This window comes from Mangifera indica, chromosome 12, assembly GCF_011075055.1.
Source record: "Mangifera indica cultivar Alphonso chromosome 12, CATAS_Mindica_2.1, whole genome shotgun sequence".
In the NCBI taxonomy this organism is placed as follows: Eukaryota; Viridiplantae; Streptophyta; class Magnoliopsida; order Sapindales; family Anacardiaceae; genus Mangifera; species Mangifera indica.
The window spans coordinates 5,210,011-5,232,001 of record NC_058148.1 but is presented as its reverse complement, the minus strand read 5'-3'; the positions used below and the strand labels follow the sequence as shown (position 1 = coordinate 5,232,001).

At 31.8% G+C, this 21,991-nt stretch overlaps 2 protein-coding genes across 4 annotated transcripts; both read right to left on the bottom strand.

Moving 5' to 3' along the window:
* Positions 1-14,375: 14,375 nt before the first annotated feature.
* Positions 14,376-15,166, bottom strand: LOC123193493. The gene has a single exon (XM_044606515.1). It carries the CDS (start codon positions 15,002-15,004, stop codon positions 14,516-14,518), a length of 489 nt encoding a protein of 162 aa, XP_044462450.1. The 5' UTR covers positions 15,005-15,166; the 3' UTR covers positions 14,376-14,515.
* A 426-nt stretch (positions 15,167-15,592) lies between these two features.
* Positions 15,593-21,626, bottom strand: LOC123193246. Of its 3 annotated transcripts, none has more exons than XM_044606104.1 (6): positions 21,382-21,626; positions 21,190-21,268; positions 20,207-20,362; positions 19,666-20,096; positions 18,737-19,088; positions 15,593-17,142 (listed from the first exon to the last, which is right to left on the bottom strand). In XM_044606104.1, the coding sequence occupies exons 3-6, from the start codon at positions 20,330-20,332 to the stop codon at positions 15,808-15,810; spliced, it is 2,244 nt and encodes a 747-aa protein (XP_044462039.1). In that variant the 5' UTR covers positions 20,333-20,362; positions 21,190-21,268; positions 21,382-21,626; the 3' UTR covers positions 15,593-15,807. The 3 variants fall into 3 exon arrangements, with proteins under 3 accessions (XP_044462039.1, XP_044462036.1, XP_044462038.1); XM_044606101.1 differs by having other exon boundaries at positions 20,207-20,345; XM_044606103.1 differs by having other exon boundaries at positions 20,225-20,345.
* Positions 21,627-21,991: the final 365 nt, after the last annotated feature.

Below are 21,991 nucleotides of genomic sequence, written 5' to 3'. Positions count from 1 at the left end.
TTAAATGTATGTACTTGCTGAGTAACCTTATGTTTGACAAGAATTTTGAAGGCAAGACCAAGTCATTATTACTAAATGATTTGAATGAGTCATTTTTATTTTTTGGATAATTCCGGCCGTATGCTCAATGACACTTTGATCCCTGATCTACGGCAAAAGGACAGTTATTACCCTTGCCTTTGAATTTATGCATTAGAAGTTAGCCATAAAGGGACATTTTTGTCTATTCATAAAGTTAGATTAGGTTGTTTGTCTTGGTAAAACCCAATGTTATCTACTATTTTCAAATTCATGCATTAAAATTAATCCGTAATAGAGCATTTTTATCAATCCAATCGCACATTCATAACATACAACCAAATAGAACATGATAAATTAACTTTGTATTTAAATCAAAAAAGGGCACATTGGGTATTTCCATAAATACGTGTTTTAAACTAGCACGTCTCATCTTATTTTTAAATTGAAAACAAGTAAAATGTATGTGTATAAAATATGTATTAAACAATTGCATTATATATTATCATTTTTTTTTTTATCAAATGATACAACAATTTTATTTTACAAACCACAAAATTATATTGTTTTACAAAGTATCAAATGATGTTGTTTTACTTAAAATATATAAAATTCAATATAACTAGTGACAAGTTGCATTTTTTTTTTTCAAAATTAAAAACCTAACAATTTCATATTTTTCGTTACAATTTATATTTCTCATCATCAACTTATCATTTTATCATTCAATTTATTAAAGACAACTTGCACTAGTGATTCGGTCAATGTAAAAAAATTATTACTTTGTTAATTTTTATTAAAACTGTCTACCGATAATAAATTTGGACCTTCATTATTTATGTTGTAATAAAAATCTTAAACTTAATTGACAAGGTTATGATAAATCTTTTTTATCTCTATCGTTTGACATTAGAGTTTAATCTTCATAGATTCATTTCTAGGGAAAAAAAATGGTTTGATTAATTCTAAGTTCACCATTGACAGAGATGGAGGCTTATAGATGATCGAAGAGGTTGTTGTAAATTTACTTTTATCAAAATTAGGGCAAACAATTTATCACAATAATACCTAATAGTGTAATTCAAAAAATCCATAAATTTTATATTCACATAATGATGCAAAATACTATATATGTCTTAATATGCATCAATTCAACATGAAACTTTAATATATATAAACATTGTTCTTGAATTTTACTAACCCTAATTTTTGTCCTGATTCTATTTTCATGGAATTAAGACTTGCAATTATTATAAATTAATTAAATAGACATTTCTGATCCATTGGTGATTTGATATAAGATTTTGGGTTTATTTTGGCGTGAATGTTGAAGAACCCAGACTAGATTTTTCTCTCTTTTTTCCATAGTCTATTCTACATATCTCTATTGGTGAATAAAATAAAATACGAAATTGAGCAAAGAGAAGACTAGCATTTTATAGTTCTCATAAAAATTTAATTAGACCCCTATCAAAGTGTATTGTACCATATAAATCCTTTAAGTTTGATTAATAACACTTTAGCCTATAATTTATTATTAGACTTATATTTTGTGTTAATTACACATTGACCATATTAATGAAAATATTCTTATATTCTCACACTTAGTTCATAGGGTCATTAAATAATTTATAGTCTAATAATAAAACATGATTTGTGAAATAAAGTTAAAGCTTTTTTTAAAATCAGTCAACATTAATCAACATTAAGCAAAAACTCGTAAGAATCATAGTAGTCATATGTCATTAAATCAACATAGTTTCTTCTATGTATCACTATATAAGTTCTATACTTAACATAATCTATAATGAAGGATATCATAATGGTCAAACAATAATGTCTTTATTAAAGAAATATCCTGTTAACATTCTCATAAAATATTCATTCAATTATGTGTATACACAATAACATAACTAATAGCAAAATATAAAACATATATAAATCAAAAACAATATATACAATAGCTCACAATGTAAACCACATAAGAACAAAATAAATCATAAATTATTACTAACAATGCCTATTGTTTAGGCATGTTCATTAAATGTCTTAGGTGGCAACCCTTTAGTTAATGGATCCGCAATCATAAGGTTGTGCTAATGTGCTCAATTGACACTTGTTGTTTCTAAACTTCCTTCTTAATGGCAAAATATTTTAATTCCATATGCTTAGCACCTTTAGAATATTTGTCGTTTTTAGAGAAGAAAATTGTTGCGACATTATCATAATAAATTTTCAGTGATTGGCAATACTGTCGACAATTCTAAACCCTAAAATTAAAATAAAATTCCACAACCATAATCTTTAAATTGTGGCCTCAAAGCATGCCACAAATTTAGCCTTCATAATGGAAGCAACAATAACAAACTGCTTCGTACTTTTCCACAAAACCGCTCTGTAATACCATCAGGTACGTTCTAGGGGCATTTACGTCTTTTGACCCTATTTCGAGAATATAAATATATTCACATGTATGTGTGTGTTTATATATATATATATATATATATATATATATATATATATATATATAAAGAAATAAAAAAAAGAAAGAAAAAAGAAAATGAGATAAAGATTATATATAGAGAGAGAAAAGTCAAAAAAGACATCTTTTACCCCTTTTTCCATCATTTTCCCATCTCTTCCAAAAGGAGGCAGATTTCCTCTTGCTTTTGCTGTGTTTTTTGAAGAAAAGTGGGTGATATGAAAGGGTTTTGGAAGTTAGATAAGGAAAGAAAATAAGAAGAAGCACTTTGGGAGCCTTGGTAACCAAAAGATCTCTTCTTTTTCCCTTTACCTATGTTTATATATATATTGGATGCATGTTATATGAATATGTTAGTATATTTTGGTGTCGATTTAAGGTGATTTTAGTGATAAAAAAAACAAAACAAGGAGGAGAAAGCCAACTTGCAAAGATTGGCTTGAAACAAGGTATGGGGTGTCATCCTTGATATGTTGCATGTTTTAGGCTTTTGGTTCTTTGGATCTATGTTATAAATGATGATTTTGAAGTTGAGGAATGTTGTTTTTCCATTTGGGATATCTATGTGTGTGATTTTGTTGTTGGCAGAGAGTTAGATAATATTTACAGTTTTACCATTGACTTCATCCCACGTTTTGGCTGTCTTATCTAATGAATCATGGGTACTATTATAGCTTGTTGGAAAGTTCTTTGAATCCTCATTTCAATGATATATAGCTTGTATGAATTAGAGAATGTTTGTACTATTAAATTACTTGAACAAAAAAAACTATCTTATCAAATAAACAGTGAAGGTAGTTTTTTGCCACTGATTTCATTTCACGTTTTGGCTACCTTATCTAATGAATCATAAGGGCTATTATAGCTTGTTGGAAATCTCTTTGAATCCTCTTTCTAATGATATATAGCTTGTATGAATTAGAGATCATTTAAACTATTAAATATTGTATGAACCAAAAGGACTCCTTTACTAAATAAACAGTAAAGACAGTTTTTGCCACTGATTTCATCTCACGTTTTGGCTGTCTTATTTAATGAATTATGAGTGCTATTATAGCTTGTTGGAAAGCTATTTGAATCTTATTTTCAACGATATATAGTTTGTATGGATTAGAGACTGTTTGGACTATTAAATTATATGAAAAAAAAGGCTGCCCTACCAAATAAATAGTTTCATGAACAGTATTTTACAGTTTTTGGGAAAAAACGATAAGGAGAAAAAGGAAAGGAAGAAAGAAAGAAAGAAAGGAAAGGAAAGAAAAGAAATGAGAGATAAAGAAAATCAAGAAAAAGAATTTGGGACTTAAGATTTAGAGGTCATCCTAAGAGTATGGTCTGATGAGTTATGAATAGATTTAGATGGAAGCAAGATTAGTAAGATATAAGGCATGCATACATGCTATGAATTATGAGGGGGCACTTTACACTATATCACCCGTAGTAGGACATAGACCCCTAGTAAGGTGCACTTGCAGTAGAGCATGCTCGTAGTAGAGCTCAATTCAGATTCAAAATTGTGTAATGAGAGAAAGGAAGAGAGCTCGAGCTTAGAAAGGTGTCAAATTCCTATAGTCAGCTTCTAGAAAGTATCAAATAGACATCAGATAGGACAAAGTATGACCCCAATAGTAAAAAATGAACCAGATTTTTCTATCGATTTCTTATGAAGGTTATGATGTAGGGTTACTAAGTTTTCTTATCTCTCACTTCCTTTTCTTTCATGATTGCAGATACAGGTGATCGTGGTAGCTGCAAGGCAAGGTCAGCTCAGCGAAGATAGATCCGATTGGAGAAGGTTATCTCTGGTTTATATTACATGCATACAGTCGCATGTTCTAATTGACTTTTGACCTTTTTGAGATGATTGTATAGTTGTCTAGGATTACTCCATGTTTTCATATGCTTCCAAATGAGTTTTTATATGAGTATTTATATCTTTTGTTCGCTTCTAAATTTTTAATTTTCTAAGAATAATTTTTAAACACTTTTAGTGATGCGCTCATTTTAAAGTATTTCAAAGAAAAAAATAGACGTTTTGGATATTAATTCGTAACATTTCTCCTTCGGTGGGTAGTACTTTTAGGGGAAAGATGTTACACGCTCCACCCACTAATAAAAGTAAAAATGCAAAAGTGAACTTTTTGGTATCCATACATCCAGCAAAATTTGAATATGAATAACTTATGACCTCAAGATCATTAGATCTCTTGTAAGTGAGCATAAAATCTTTCATTCCTTGCAAGTATCTCAATATTTTCTTAGCAGCTTTCCAATAGTCTATCCCTAGATTACTTTGATACCTATCCAGCATCTTAACAACAAAACTAATGTCTGATTTGGTGCAAGTTTGAGCATACATTAAACTGCCTACAACAAATGTATAAAGAATTCGTTCCATTTGAGTGCATTCCAATTCATTTCTTACACATTACATAAGACTAAGTTTATCCCTTTTCTGAATTGGAGTAACACTAGTAGAGCATTTATTATTTGAAACATCTTTAAAATTTTGTTAATATATTCATTTTGGGACAGTCCTAACAATCCTTATGACCTATCGCGAAATATTTTATTCTTATCACATAGGATGTTTCACACATATCTTTCATTTCAAAATTCTTATAAAGAAAGTATTTGGTTATCATACCAAGATCATTGGTAGCCAGCAAAATATCCTCAACATACCGAATAAGAAATATAAATTTTCTCTTACTGACCTTCTAATAAATACACCGATCAACAACGTTCTCTTTAAAACTGAAAAAAGTAATGGTATTATTAAACTTGAGCTACCATTGTCTAGAAGCTTGTTTAAGTCTGTATATTGACTTCTTAAGTTTACACACCATTTGTTCCTTTCCTTCAACTATGAAACCTTTAGGTTGTGCTATATATACTTCTTCTTCTAAGTTCTCATTAAGAAAAATAGTTTTTATATACATCTAGTGTAACTCTAAATCATAGTGAGCCACCACTGTCATGATAATTCTAAATGAATCCTTTTTAAAAACCAGAGAAAATGTTTCTTTATAATTGATTTCTTCTTTCTGAGTAAACCCTTTAGCAACAACTCTAGCTTTGTACCTTTCAATATTACCTCTTGTGTCACATTTGGTTTTGAAAACCCATTTACATCTAACACTTTTACAACTTTCAAGTAATACTATAAGGTCCCAAACTTCATTAAACGACATTAAATTTAATTTTTCTTTCATGACATCTAACCATGTCTTAGAATTGACACTTTCCATGGATTGTGAAAATGAAATTCCATCTTCGTAAATTCCTAAATCATAATCATATTCTTATAGATAAACCACACATTCATCTGAAATAGCTGATCTCTTTACTCTTTGAGACCTTCTTAATGCTACTTTTTGTGGTTCAAATACTAGAGTCTCATTGATGACAACTTCATTAAAGAGTAACGGTTATTCTTTTTTTGTTGTTTTTGTATGTTGCTTGAATGTTTTACAACTAGAGGAACAACAACATGAGTAGAAGTTATAGGTAAAGAAGAATGAACGTTAACTTCTTGGATTTTTACTTCACATGATTCCGCACTCCCACTAGTTTCACCATTTGTAATGAATCTAGCATTTTCAGTTTCCATAAGTCTAGCTTTTGATTTTTCTGGATAACCAATGAAGAAATCATTGGTTGTTCTTGAATCTAGTTTCTTTTTATGTGGATCATTAATCTTTATTTCTGTTAGGCAACCCCAAACATGCAGGTGTCTTAAACTAGATTTTCTTCTAGACTATAGTTCAAAAGGAGTTTTTGAAGCAACTTACCAAGAACCCTGTTTAATAAATATACAACAGTCTTTAATACATGCATCCACAATGACAAGGGTAAAGATTAATTACTTATTATACTCCTAATCATATCCATCAGAGTACGGTTTTGTCTTGCTGCAACACCATTTTGTTGCGGTGTACCAGACATTGTGTATTGAGTACATATGCTACATTCTTCAAGGAACTTAGCAAATATATTAGAGTTTTGTCTTGGTTCATCATGTCTTCTATAATACTCACCACTTCTGTCAGATATAATGATTTTCACTTTTTTGTCAAGTTATCTCTCAACCTCATTTATAAATACCTTTAGGGCATCTGCTAATTGATATTTTTCATAAAACAGATAGACATAGTCATAATGTGCAAAATCATTTGTAAAAATGATAAAGTATTTTTCTTTTTCTGAAAGCTAAAACATCAAAAGGTCCACATATGTGGTGTGAATTATTTCAAGGAGTTATGTGCTTCTTGTGGTTGCTTTCTTAGTTGTGTGATTGGTGTGTTTACCCTTAATATAGTCCACACAAATACCAAGATCAGTAAAATCCAAATCAAGAAGGATTTCATTCTTTACTAATTTTTGTATTTTTTTTTATATATATATGGCCTACACATTTATGTCACAAATAAGTGTTGTCCAGTATCAAAAATTAAATGGTAAGTCCAGATAGCTTCAACTTGAGCTTTGACTCTATTTCCCATGAACACAAACTTTGCATTTTCACTTATGGTTTAGGTCATAAAGAATCCTTACAATGTATATGAAATGTGAGTGATACAACCAGAGTCAATCCATCAAGTATTATAAGGAACTTCTGATAAATTTGACTTGAAACATACTAAAGCACTAGGCTTACCTTTTTTTCGAACCATATGCTATGTTTCAGACAATCCTTTTGAAAATGCCCAAGTTTTTTTATAGAAATGACATTTATCATTCTTTCGTTCCTTCTTGTGAATTGGGACAGAAGATTCATCTATCTTAAGTGGTGTTTTGCCCTCTCTAAACTTCTTTCTTGGTTTCTTTTTAACTCTTGAAGATGAGCCTACAAGATTGACTGAATTGACTATTTGTTTCTTAAGTCTTGCTCTTCTTGAATGAGTTTAGTTTTCAATTCTATCACATTCCATTTATCTTTAATTGTGTTATAATTAATGTGGAATGGACCAGACTCAAGAGATAAGAAATTAATAATGAATTGAACGAGGAAACTTTGATCTACAGTCATTCCCATGGCCCTTAACTTTGCTGCTAAATTGGCCATTTTAGTCACATGCTCGTGCATAGCACAAGAACCATCAAACTTTATGTTAGTAAGTATACTCATCAATGTTACAAAACAAGACTTGTTAGCAGATTCAAATTGAGAAGCCTCTTCTAACAACTTCATGTATTCCTTAGCATTATTAGTGTTAGCACTGATTAACTTAATATTGTTAGCTACTGTCATCTGCACAAATTTAAGATTCAATCTGTTTGATCTTTCCCAAGCTTTATGAAAATATTTCTCTTCAGCTATACTAGCTTCAGTGAGTTTAATGGGCTTATCATAAAGAAAAAATTGGTCCAAGTCTAACACTCTTAAGTTAAACTCAACATGTTCCTTCCATTCATTAAATTTTAGCCTATTGAATTTCACAACAGATAAAGCCTACAAATATAGTGAAAGAGGAATTGATGCTGCAAAACAAAATAATTAACATAAAACTCACACACAATAATGTTTTGAGTAATTACATAAACCTATAATACAGACTCAAATTATTTTATAATATTAAACATTAAATGTACATTATTGTTCTCCTTTGGGAGTTACGACAATGAACAATTTTAACGATAACTGATATTTTATATGAAAAACTTAAATTGGTTATATTATATACATCAATTAGATATGTTTGTTACCTTTGGGTATACTAAACTTACCTAACCAAGTATATTCATTAACCACAATTATGTTTATAATTTTAAAAATAATTAGTCAACCTTTGGACGACCCTTAAATATTCTATAATCAATCAACTTCAATCACTAATATATAAACATGCTATGTCTTCATGTTATTTTGTAATATGACATCATCATGAGTAATTAAATTTATTTTTATCAATTATTGATGTCTATTAAAAACTTTCTATTTCGGCTACTTTAGTAACCAACGAAATATACCTAATATATAGACATTAGATTAATCATTCAAATAATTTTACATTTAGTCTAAACACCATTAGTTTCAAGCAATAATATTGTACTCAAATATAATAAAAATATAAAATAACACTAATTTAGACATATACATAAGTATTTGATTTATAATCAATGAATTGAGTAGCAACTGTAATAGAACATGTATAAAAGCATTAACACATGGCTTAAACTCTTAAACCCAATTAACCACACGTACTAGAATGACTAATTTTATTTATTTAAAAAAAAAAAAATCAACTAGCACATGATAAGTAATGTCATCAACAATCATCAATATTTGCCCATGGACTGAAATTTATTAATGACAAGCCACGTCCTGAAATTTCATCAACAGTCATTATCTCATTCAGAAACTCAATTTCGAAGCGCATATTCAATTCGTATCTAACACTTGAAGCCAATTAAAACGAAATAGACTACAAAAGGAAATTATAACAAAACGGATTAATTTTTTGTCAATCTTAAAGCCAATACAAATGCTAAAATCAGGAATAATCAAGAGAATCAAACTTTAATCTCAACCCTAACTCAATTAATTTATATAATGAATAATTAAAAGTTCTATAATTAGACTCTAATACCATCTGTAAATTTACTTTTACCGAAATTAAGGCAAATAGTTTATCATAGTAATACATAATATTGTAATTCAAGAAATCCATAAAATTTATATTCACGTAATGATGCAAAATACTTTGTATGTTTTAATATGCATCAATTCAACATGAAACTTTAATATATATAAACATTGTTCTTGAATTTTACTAACCTTAATTTTTGCCCTAATTTTATTCTGATGAAATTAGAACTTGCAATTATTATAGATTAATTAAGTAGACATACATGACTCCATTAGCGATTTGATATAAGACTTTGGCTTGATTTTGGAGTGATTGTTGAAAAACCCAAACTAGGTTTTTCTCTCTTCTTCTCATAGTCTACTATATGAATCTCTAATGGTGAATAAAACAAAATACGCAATTGGGCTGAGAGAAGACCAGCCTTCTATAATTATCATAAAAACATCAATTACACCCCCATCAAAGTATATTGTACTCCATAAATCCTTTAAGTTTGATTAATATCGCTTTAGCCCATAATTTGTTATTAAACTTATATTTTATGTTAATTACACATGGACCACATTAATGAAAATATTCTTACAGTTGTGACTAAAGTGTTTGATGGAAATTTTGATCAGAAAAAAAAAAAAAGTGACAGTGATAGAGATGGAGTTGGTATTCCTAATATATTAAATGTCCAAAAGACAAAAGATTTTTAGTTTTTAAGGAATAAAATGACATGCAACTACACAGGGTGGCAATGACATCTCTGTAATTTGAAACTCAATGAAAACTTTGCCTCTAACAGTTTTACACTTGGTTGGGATATTTGTCACTTTGTTGTTTTAGTTTTTTTTTTTTTTTTCCCCTTATTCAAATCAAAGCCTTGTAACATTTCACAGGTATGTCTCCAAGACATTTTGGTTATTTCACATATAGTTTGATTATATTTGTTTTTGGCTTAAGTTTAGATTAAAATTGGGCTAAGTATTGAATTTCTAAGGCAATGCATGGTTGTATATCAAGAGTGTGTATCCGTACATTGTGTGTCACATCAACAAGATGGATAATATGTCATATTGGAATATTTAAAGGGGATGTACGACCATACATATTAAGCATGCACACTCATACATCTTGTTATAGGAAAATTTTATAAAAGGCACGATTATGACAACTTTGGGATCATTATCCCATTCATTCAATTTGAGTTTATCTACAAAGGTAGAGAGTGAGCGTTTTTCTATAGTGAGCGTTTTTCTATAGTGATCGCAGAGGCGACCAGTGCAAGTTGTTTTGACCAACCAGTTCAAAGAAGAAGAAGAATGAGTCTTATCGGTGGCAAATCATCCAACTTGGAAAATACCAGTAAGTAGGACAACTTTGGCTTTGTTTAATCATATGTATATGTCTGTTGAGTGATGGTTTGGCTTGAAAATATGCAATCGAGTTTAATTTGTATGGATCTAATGATTTTGTTAGAATATGATACAAGAAAACATGAGTTTTGTACCATGTTGTGTTAAGATGATAAGAAACTGTATATGCATGAGTAATAATGATTTTTGGAATGCTATGATGATATACGAACTTGTTTGGCATTGTAATGATTGTAATATGTAATGTCTATCACATGAAAAGGAACTCCATGTTTAGTATGATAGATGGACTATTATATGATTTATGGTATGTTAATGACATTTGTTGGTATAGAGACCTACTTTGTGCACCTCTAGGGCATTAGAGACATGTGTATTTGATTGGAAAACATTAGGAATTGAGTAAAGTTAGTTTAGATAAGAAATCAAACCTAATATTTGTTTTCCAGATGTCATATATGGTCATACCAAAAACAAGCACAGTTATGACATACTTGGAATTAATAGTTTTGATTTTAGATCATATATGATCGTGCACAAAGACATGAACTCTCGTATATGTGAAATCCATATTTTTACAAACGACCAATGGATGAACATGTAAAGGACATGCACCGTCATCCAATGACTAGTAGACTAAGATGTAGGTTATGCTCATACGAACAGAATATACAATCGTATGTAGGGTAGAATGATGATAATACCCTTGGGAAATGCATAGGTCAAAGACAATAAGTTTTTGTGAATAGACAAGGTTGTATGCCTATATACCCAACCGTGCATGCTCAAGCATGCTTGCACATGTAGTCACGACTAGAGATGTACGAGGAGATAAGTTGAGCATAAGTAAAAGGGGAGTGTACACCCTTGCATATGACCATACACGCCTATGCATGCTTGTACATAGAGTTATAAATCATGTATGCTTGTAAAGGAAAAGTTGTACACATAAAAAGGAATGTATGATTGTACACCTAATAGTGTACACTTGTACACTTAAGAGATGAATAGCAAATTATGTAAAGTGTATAAATTGGTCCTAGAAGATGGTACAGACCAATGTACAATAATATTGAGCGTGCCCTAGAGAGAAAAGATATTTTGGGCATGAGTTATAAGTTAGGGTGAAAGCTAACACTAGCTTGAGTTGAGTTAGTGGCTCGAGATACATGCATGCTAGTCCATGACTTGAGGTTATGAGGGTCGTTACGAAGGGACACCTATGAGTTTATACTCCCTATACCACCTAATGGCATATCCACAACAAGACACTGTGCCCACAATGGTGTATCTTTGCTTCTAAAAGAGCCTTGTTTAGTTTAGTTGTCCATAGTGGTGTAATTGAGTGAACTGCATAGCGATACTCACACTACCAACATGTCAAATCCCTCTTTTGACCTAATCTGATTGGTATGGTATTCAATTTTAGTTTTAGAAAATGCTTTTACCTGATCAAGTAAGAAATGAAACAATCATCCCAATTTAGGATTCTGAGTGATTTCTAAGTGATTAAGCGAGATCACATTTGATCCTGAGAGAGTGATATGAGACTTTACAACTTCCTGAGTATTCAAATAAGATTAGAAATACCCACGTCATCACAATAAGAGTTTAGAGATTGACTCTTGATAGTTGAGTTAGAGTGGTTTGAACCAAAGGTATTTTCAAAATTTGATAAAAGTTAAGTAAAGTCTTCTATTTATTGAGTAATTTTCATTCTCCTACTTTTCATATTTTATTGGTATAGATAATGATAATAACTGCTAAGTGATTGACAATTAACAAACATAGATCAAGCATCAGGGCATAGTTATCATTTCAGTATTTATGCTTTGAGTTTAGTTTGTGAACAGTGATGCTGGATTTTGTTTCTTTTTATGTATTACCACACATTTGGACTATGGTTTATTGTTGATGCTATGTTTATGACATTATTTTTTATTAACAAATTTAATATACACCTAGTTAAAGAGACTTTTCAAGACAGAAAATTGTCTGGTAGGGGATGAAATGCGCCTTCTTTATTGACGATTTCTTGGCCGCCTATTTGCGGAGGCTTAGAAGTCGTGTCTGGTCTTCCATAAGAAGACACCTGTGAGAAGAGACAAACAAATTTTCCCAGAAAGTTTCCACATGTTTATTAATTGTCTGTGCTTGGACAGGATTTTTTTTGTTTTTAAATTTCCCTTTTAGATAAGTTGTGGTTGTGCAACAAGGAAATGAACTTGGAAGGAAAGTAATTTGTCCATGTCGAATCAGACATCGCTTTTCAGTAAGAAATTATCAGCGTTTCTTGTAGGATTACAAGAACAGCCGGTGCCTTTGTACACCGAATCAAACATTATTTTTGTTGATGGGTTACATTCAACTTAAGTTAGCTAGATTTTGAAAGTTCACATACTTTAGATTGATTTAAATCGGATTTGTTTATTTAAACTTCAAGTTAAGAGCAAATTTGGAGGATTGATTTGTTTTTAAAATTGATTTGAACTTAAGTTAAAAAAAATTTAATTTGATCTAACTCGCGACTCTAGATATAGTTTGATTCGATTTAAACTTAATTTACAATTCGATGTAGATTATATCCAAATAATTGTCAAAATGATATTAATTTTTCATTATTAGATAAAGTGACGTTGTTAGTTGTGAGTCATGAATTTAAGTTATAAATTTAACTTATAAATTCAAACCAAATTTTAATCAGATAGAATCGAATAATATTTTATTTGAATTAAACCTAAATTACAATTAATTTTAACTCGATAAATTCAAACCGAATTCTCTTTTATTTGAATTAAACTTGAATCAAATAGTATTCAAACTCGATTTAGTTCAATCCCACCTATCTTTATTTTTTTCAGAATTTTTTTTGTTCACTCTATTATGAATTTCATCCTTTTATATAAAGACCAAATTAAGATATAAGTTAACCATGCTTTATTTTATTATCAAACGTAATTTTTAAAGATAATGTATTTATCATTTATAATTTTAAGGTAACCATGGTGAATGTGTTCGTATCGTATCAGTTTCAGATTTCGTGTCAGAGACTTTTAACTCTAACTTGATCCAAATTAAAATTGTGTTGAAATTTTTTAATTCTAATCCAACTTTTTAATATTTAAGTTAACCCAATCTAACCTAAATTAAGTCGAATTTATTTATTATTTTTACTTTCCAAAGTATTTTTATCGTTTTAATTTTTTTACCAAATTACTCCAACATACTATTAATAAAATATATAATAATAAAATATATTAATAATCTGACTAATTAAATCAAATTATTAATAATAAAATAAAATATTTAAATAAAAATAAAAATAATATATGTAATTATAATTATGCAGAGATACATAATTATATACAATCGGTAAAAATTTTAAATTCTTATTATAAAAATACAGTACATAATTATAATATGAGTAAGAAATTTTAAAAATGTCTATAATCAAATTAATCAAATCAAATTCTTACTACTTAATAATAAAACAAAATACTTAAATAAAAATAATTATAATTATATGCAATTAATAAATATTTCAACTACTATTGATATTATTTTTTAACATTTCTATAATTTATCTCAAATAAATTCTATTAAAATAACATTTCTCCAAAATATTTAAATGGATTCGAGTTATATCGAATTATTTTTATCTAAATCCTGACATTAACTGATTTAATTTTGAATCATATCAAGTTGACTCAAAATAAATTTTGTGTAAAAAAATTCAACTCTATCTCGATACTTTTCATATTGTATTATATCAAGTTAACAGATTGTATTAAAAATTGTAGCAAATTTAATCTTGAATTTTTCTAAATTAATATTTTAGTCTTACTTTTGCGCATCAATGACCTTATCATACATATATACGTACAAAAGATATTTCCAAAAAAATCCTTCACATACATGATATCTATGCAATGAAACTATAATTTATAAATATTATAAATGTTACAATCTTATAAGGAATCAATAAAACAATACGTTAGAGTTGCAACAATATTTGATTGAAGCAGCCAACGACTCTTCTTTCTTCTTCATACAAGACTTGGTCATTTCTTGTCACCCTGTTGACCATCACCTTGGCCTCCACCCTGGGAGATTCCGTCCAGAATTACAGTCCGAATCTTGAACCGATCAAGCCTCAAAGGGGATTCATCACCGTCGATGGACCGACTGCGCGGCGAACCAACGCTTAAACTCCTTTGCATACCTCTCACGCTTCTCCTTCCATTATGAGATTTCAGTTGGGACAATAATTCGTCAAATTTCATGGAGAAATCTACAAACTCGTCATGAATTCCCGGAAATATTTTTCTGAACAAGTCATCTTTTCGTTCGTAGAGCTCCATGAAATATTCTAACAACACAAGTAGTCTTGGATCAATTGAACTCCCTGCAGTAGCTTTTGGTGGATGATGAGCATTTTCCGACGGTGAAATATGATCAGCAGGAGAACTTGCCATATTATTCTTTTCATCTTCTGGGAAATTCCCACGTTCATTAGTTTCCGTAGTATAAGATTGAGCGTCCGTGGCCATGAATTTGTTTACAAGTTTGAGATGGTGATACAGAGAAATAGATTCAGATAAGCCTCTGGGTTGATGGGAAAATTGATAATGAATTTGCTTGTGCTTGAATTTTTTTGATGTGTTACGCCAGTTGGTTGGGAGCTATATATATAGATTTTGAGCAACCAAAATATTTGACTAGTCAGAGTTTTAATGCCATAACCAAGTAATTCTTATTGAATTTCCAGGATAATTCTTGCTTTGGGGATATTTTGACCAATGGAAGTGAATGAAAGTCTAGTTCAACGGAGTATAATTGGTCATTTAAAAGATTTTCTTGAGAAACAAGCATCACAAGTTTTTTGAGTCTGATTAAGATTTCTGTACTTTGCTTGTTTAAAGGAGCTTTCTGAGAAAATGACTGAAAATATTAAAATACTTCTGTTCTGTGTATTTGTACAAATGGTTTTACCAAGTTGTGTTTGGAAAATTAAAATAAACACTTCTATGAATTTCCAGAAGCAGAACCATCAAACAAATGTTTACCGATTCAAAATAATTGTGAGAAAAAAAGTCCACAGCGCAGAATAATCTGGAAAAATGGAGAATGACAACTGCTTAAATTGTAAATAAAGATAATTTATTGGATACAACAACAAATACAAGAGAAAAACGTGAGCATAATTTGCATCAATATTTTACAAACACAATAAATACAGGGAAATAATGGAAAGGAATGATACAGAGAGTGGCAGCCTATCAAAGGCCGGGATTTTGAAAACATATGGTACACTCTAAATCAGTGCCCCTAACATCTAGGTTAAGCATCAGTATTATCTATATGTATTTGGTCTGGTATGATCACAGTAGAATAAGTGATCAGCAGGCGACATCCCTACAGACCTACCAGTGAGAAAAGTAGGACATCCTTCATTAGTCAGTATCCTTGGCATTTGGTCAGGATAGGATGGTGACATGGGGTGAATAAACCGATTGGAGGAGGATAGACCTGCATCCAGGTTTGAGGGAGGCATCCCAACTGGTCTATTCAGAGGGTATGTTGAAAATCTTTCATCAGCTGGTGTTTGTGGCATCAGGTCAGGAGAGGAAGAAATGGTGGAGTAAGTAAATCGCCTGGAAGAGGGTTGAACGGCATCCAAGTTACCATCAAAAGCTGTCTTCCGAATGGATATTCCTGAGGAAATATCTGAGTATTCTCTGGTGAAAAGTTGACTATCTGATGAATAGATTGACCTCCTATCCATGCAAGCTCTAGTGACAAATTGATCACCAGCTTCCAGAAAATTACTAGCAGAAGAAGTGGACCTACTATCCTTGTACAGATTTGTAAGAATTTGGTCACCAACAGTTACTCCAAGACTTGTACTAGGATCATGGTTTACCAACCCTGGTTGAGAACAAGAAAACAGCAAGTCGGCTCGGCTCTCCTCAACAGCATAATCAGTTGGTAATCTGAAAAGTCCAGCTAATCCAACAGGAATCTCTCCCTTGCCCCAAACTTCCGTAGCGGGAATAGAAGGGGTAATAGCTTTTTCAAGAGATTTACTTTCTCTTACTGGCACTGGAATAGAAGGTTTAAAAGCTTTATCAAGAGATTTCCTTTCTGTTACTGGCACTCTACTGACTTCCCGTTGCAGTGAAAGCTTTGCTTGCCTAAGTGCCTCCAGAACTTCATTGAACCCAGTAGGTTTTTTATGTGGCACTAGAGCATAGAGTTCATTTTGGCTCCCAGAAAGTTCTCCTCTACTGAACATGCCACCTGAATTTGATGAAAAAACCAGTGCTGAGCGGTTTCCAGGGGAATCATGTGAATGAATATGGGAGCTCTGTGAAGGTGGACAAAGGTTGGTTTTCAGGCTCTCCTGATTTTGTTTTCCATTTGCTGTAGGAAAAGAAAAATCTTGGGCAAGTGATTCAGATGCATGAATACTGCCATGTTTCTGATCACCTAAAGATTGCACATCACCTTGTGAGGGTGGTGAAAGAAAGCCGTTAGTCCGAATATTGGAAAATCTGTCAGAGAAACAAACATCTTTTGACTTGGCCTCTTGTATAGTATTGATTGTGGTAGCAGGACTTTCAATTTGTACCTTGATCTCCTCTCTTTCCTCAGTGACACCTGATTGATTCCCAGGATCACAAGCATCCTGAACAATATACCACAATGTCAGCATGTACGAAAACAAGATTTGATATGGACAAAGACTTAGAAACAGATACAAAAGCATATGCCTGACAACAATAATCTACGGTTTCATTCAGGAAAGGGATAAATTAAAATCAAGCACTGCAATACACAATCAAAATACTGATGCTTGTGTCTTATTTATCTGGGGTGTGTTAGAGAAAAAATTCCAACGTTTGAACAAAACACAACCATCTGATTCATTTTCTGTGCCTAGCTATTGTTAAATAACAGACACTTTGAGGACACCCCACCCAAATGATACACCATATATATCTGGCATCATCAATAATAGCATTCACAATGTAGCTAGGGTGCAGTTCAAGCATTAGTTGACAGCAACAAAAGAATCCTACAATATTTGCCTTAGCAATATTATTAAGTTTCTTTCATGCAGCTAACTGTAACTGGCCTAAGTTAATCTAGTTTAACAATTTATGCCAGCCATTTTTTAAACATAGATGTAGCAGTGAGTATACAAATGACCATTCCTCTATATATCATAACAAGAACATATCCTTTTTCTCTTAAGGGAGGAGGGAATCTTTCCTCTTGGAAGAGAATAATAAGGGTTCAAATACTGGAATATCAAAATATTTAATATTTTAACAAATCAAAATGCTAAAACAAGATGTAGTATTCTAAAAGGGCTATGTTTGATGCCATTGAAATTTCAGATCATGATGGCATTAATACTTTTGGGCAACTGGTGCATATCTAGTGTTAATCTAACAAGATAAAGTAAGATACAGCTACCTACACATGTCACAGATGCACAGAAGCACAGAAGTGTGAATACACACACACACGTACACACGCACACACACAATAGAAAACAAAAAAGACGTTGCTAATTCAATTAGTACATTGTGGAGTGTCTTCAGTTTTTTCCAGATAAAATAGAAAACTCTTTTTGGAGTTATCAAAACCAACCTCTTTGTCGGTTGAATAACACACATGCAATGCATAGACAGCACCAATTTCAGTGGCACAAGCATCTACTACTCAAATAAGACTATTACAAATGTGTGCACCCACAAGGCCTTACACAGACATGTGCAACTTATTTATTTTTAGGGGAGAAAGGGTTTGCAGAAAAAAAAAAAAATTGGGAACAATGCTCTAACCATATATATAAATTAGAGGGCAGAGTCACATTGGTACTATAAGATTTGGATCTCTGAGCCATTACCATCACCATTTCATTTATGCTGAACCCTTACATCTATAAGTTTAAGAGTCCATTTGTGTATAAAACTTAAACTAAAATCCAATTTCTTGTATTCTGGTGCTTTAACATTGGGTCACCCTCTTTTTATTGAATGTCCAGACCAATTTAAAGTAAAGAAAGAACTTTTCTATTGCTGCAGGGCGGGGCTTAATAGCAGAAAATTGTCTGACTTCACAACAAAAAGTCTAAAAGGACATTCAGATTTCACTACTAATACTTATTCTTCCTTTTTAAGTCTTAACACAAAGCAAAAGGTTTGTCTGCTATCAGTTAAAGAGAGAGCATTTAACTCGCTACAAATCACATAGGTTCTAAAGAAACATACCGGTGTACTGTTGTTATTTTCTCTAAACCACTCTTCCCATTCTCTCTGAGCCTTTTCCATCTCTTCATATTTTCCAATCAGTTGTGCTTGATGTTCTAGTGCCTTCTCCATAGTTATTTCTCCTCCATGCTCATTGAAGTCAACATTACCACTAGCCAAATTTTGTCCGTTTCCTAAGCTACCTTTTGAATCCTCCAGTAAAGATTTCTCTTCCGAAGCTTCAGAGCTTCCACTCAAGATCTCAGGTCTACCATTGGAGTGATTTAGAGAAGCCTCTTCTAACGAGGTGGCAACCTCATTTTCTTGAGAATCAACCTTTATAGGTTTTGTTTTAGATTCCTCATCCACAGATCTGCAACATAAACAACAGATTAATAATTGCCTAGTATCAGGGTAGAGCAAAGCTTAAAAAAGATACATATCAGCAGACACAAGTTGACATGAACCAAATAGAAGAAATTTCTTTATTAAAATCATGATATCCCACAGAAAGGGAGAAATATGAGATACTCTAGAAAATATTATCCTGTTATTTATTTTAGGTTCACCAGTTTTTCATATCATTCCAAAATTCATTAGATAAAAAAGTTGCCATGAGAACGATGATTTAACAGCAACAAATTATCTCTGATTACCAAAACAAAAGTTCATTCTAGTTTTTGTACTAAATTACAAGCTAAATAAGCATAGAAGTGTTTATCATATACTGTTCATCAATATAGTACTACAGAATAGAGGGCACACATGCACATTTGATTATTATAATAGAATTTTATTAGACAAAAGAGTGTGTGTGTGTGTGTGTGTTTTTTTTTGGGGGGGAGGGGGAGAGGGGAAGTGAAGTGGGGAATGAAATATATCACATTGTTGATAGATTAACTGCATCCTCTCCACACACATTAGAGAGAGAGAGAGAGAATTAAACTAACTTTGATTCCTGATTTCTTATCTGACGACATGACTTTCCCGTATGATGTTTGGGAGAAGATCCAACAGGTCCAAAACTGCGATGTCTTCTCATAAAAGAATCCTTGTACTTTTCAGAAGAATGTGAAGTGTTCTGACAGCCTTCCCAAGACAAGCCTCTGCAAAGCACTGGAGAAAAATCAATGTCCAAACCTGAATGTTCCTCCCACTCATTTCTTCTTAGTTTTGGACTGACTGAGTTCTCCTCTTCTTTATTACAATTATTACTGACTTTCGATTCGCAAGCGGCTTCTTGGTCAAAGCTTGAATCAAATGACTCAGAAAAGTCACTTATCCCATTATTCTCCAATATAGCAAGAACGTCAGCACTTGCTTTCTCAGCCATCTTTCTTTGATGAGACACAAACCTCAGTTGTTCCTCCAGTTCTGCTACCTAATCCATATAAAGAACCAACATTTGTAAATGGGAAAAAGAGAACTTTAAGAGAGAGAGAGATGACTAGTTCTTCAAAAGATAAATCAAACCAGGAAAGACTTCCCTACAATAACATCGAAACCCACCCTTCTTGCCAATTCATCAGCTCGCTGTCTTGCACTTTTGGAGACAGATCTTTCAGACAGCAAGCGTGCCCGAAGAAACTCAATAGTCATTGCTGTGGAATCCTCCATGTTAGAATTTGTCCTGATAAATAAATACCCCTATATCAACAAATTGTCAAAGACAAACACAAAAACTATTGAGTGAAAGCTTTACAGGTCAACATACATTCACTGTCAACAACTAACGTCTCTCCCTCTCACACCAATGAAACATAATATAAGCTAAAAAGCCTAAAGCTAAAAATCCTATAGCCAATATCTTTTAAGAATACAGGTGTGTATTCACCACAAGCAAAACAACCTCATGGTCAAACTTCAATTGTTTCAATTTAACTCATTGAAATGGAAAAGCCAATACAAGTGAACATGCAATAGAATCCTTGCTCAAACACTTGAAAACATAAATGAACTCAGCAACAGTCAACGAACAACAAAAATTTTGAAGTTTTAAGTATGCCCACATCATGTTGACATTCAAATCTACCAGTTCTTGACTTTTTCTCAATTTAATTCAATGGATCAAAAGCTAAAAATCCTATAGCCAATATCTTTTAAGAATACACGCGTGTATTCACCACAAGCAAAACAACCTTATGGTCAAACTTCAATTGTTTCAATTTAACTCATTGAAATGGAAAAGCCAACACAAGTGAACAAGCAATAGAATCCTTGCCCAAACACTTGAAAACATAAATGAACTCAGCAACAGTCAACGAACAACCAAAATTTTGAAAATTTAAGTATGCACATCATGTTGACATTCAAATCTACCAGTTCTTGACTTTTTTTCAATTTAATTCAATGGATCAAACTACGAAATAACTATTACAGAAGATAACTAGCCAAAATAAACCAGTAAGACATCATAAAACCCCGAGTCAAGCACAAAAATCTCCGAAAATAAAATATACCCAGATGGTATTTACCTCTGATCTTGCTTCTCCAGAACAGAATTCTGCATTATCACACAGATAAACACGACGCCCACGAAACACAACTCAGCTTCTGTGACAACAAAGAGATAGAAAATCACTGAAAACATCAGTTAAAACAAAAGAAAAAGAGGAGCAGGACCCAGATGGGGAATTGAGATGAAAAATGAAGAAAGAAGAGAAAACCTTGGAAGGTTGAAGTTCAAAGTCCATGAAGCTGGCCAAGAAGCCATCAATTGCTTTTGTGAATTTCTGAAGTCTTAACTGTCATCTGTTATCACTGCTTTCTTACTTGCAAGAGTAAAAGATTAAAAAAATCACGTCGTCTCTTTTGAAAATATCTAGATTTCGTATCATTCATTCATTCGTATGAATAATTTCTCTCTCATCTAATTTTTCTCTTATCAATCGTTACAGACAAAGTGAGTAACATTTCATCAGGTGATAACAATATTTCACCCCAAATGTTTATTAAAAAGTCTAGGCCAACGCACTTTTTCCCACCAAGGATTACTCTTTTGTCAGCTTCCACCTATTAACTTTCAAAAACCTAAATACTTGCCCATCAACCATTAAAGTCAATTAAATCCATTAGTTTTAAAATTTTATTTCTTTTTTTATCCTAAACCTAAAAGAACTAACAATTTTCCACTACGCAAAAGTTTAAAAAATACATTTACCCTTACTAGGGTTTTCAATTTCCTCCCTTCTTCTCCGACCATCGAAGCTGATCGAGAGCCTCATCAACCCATCTTTTACCTAACATTAACAACCCGACTGAAAAAAGACCAAAAGA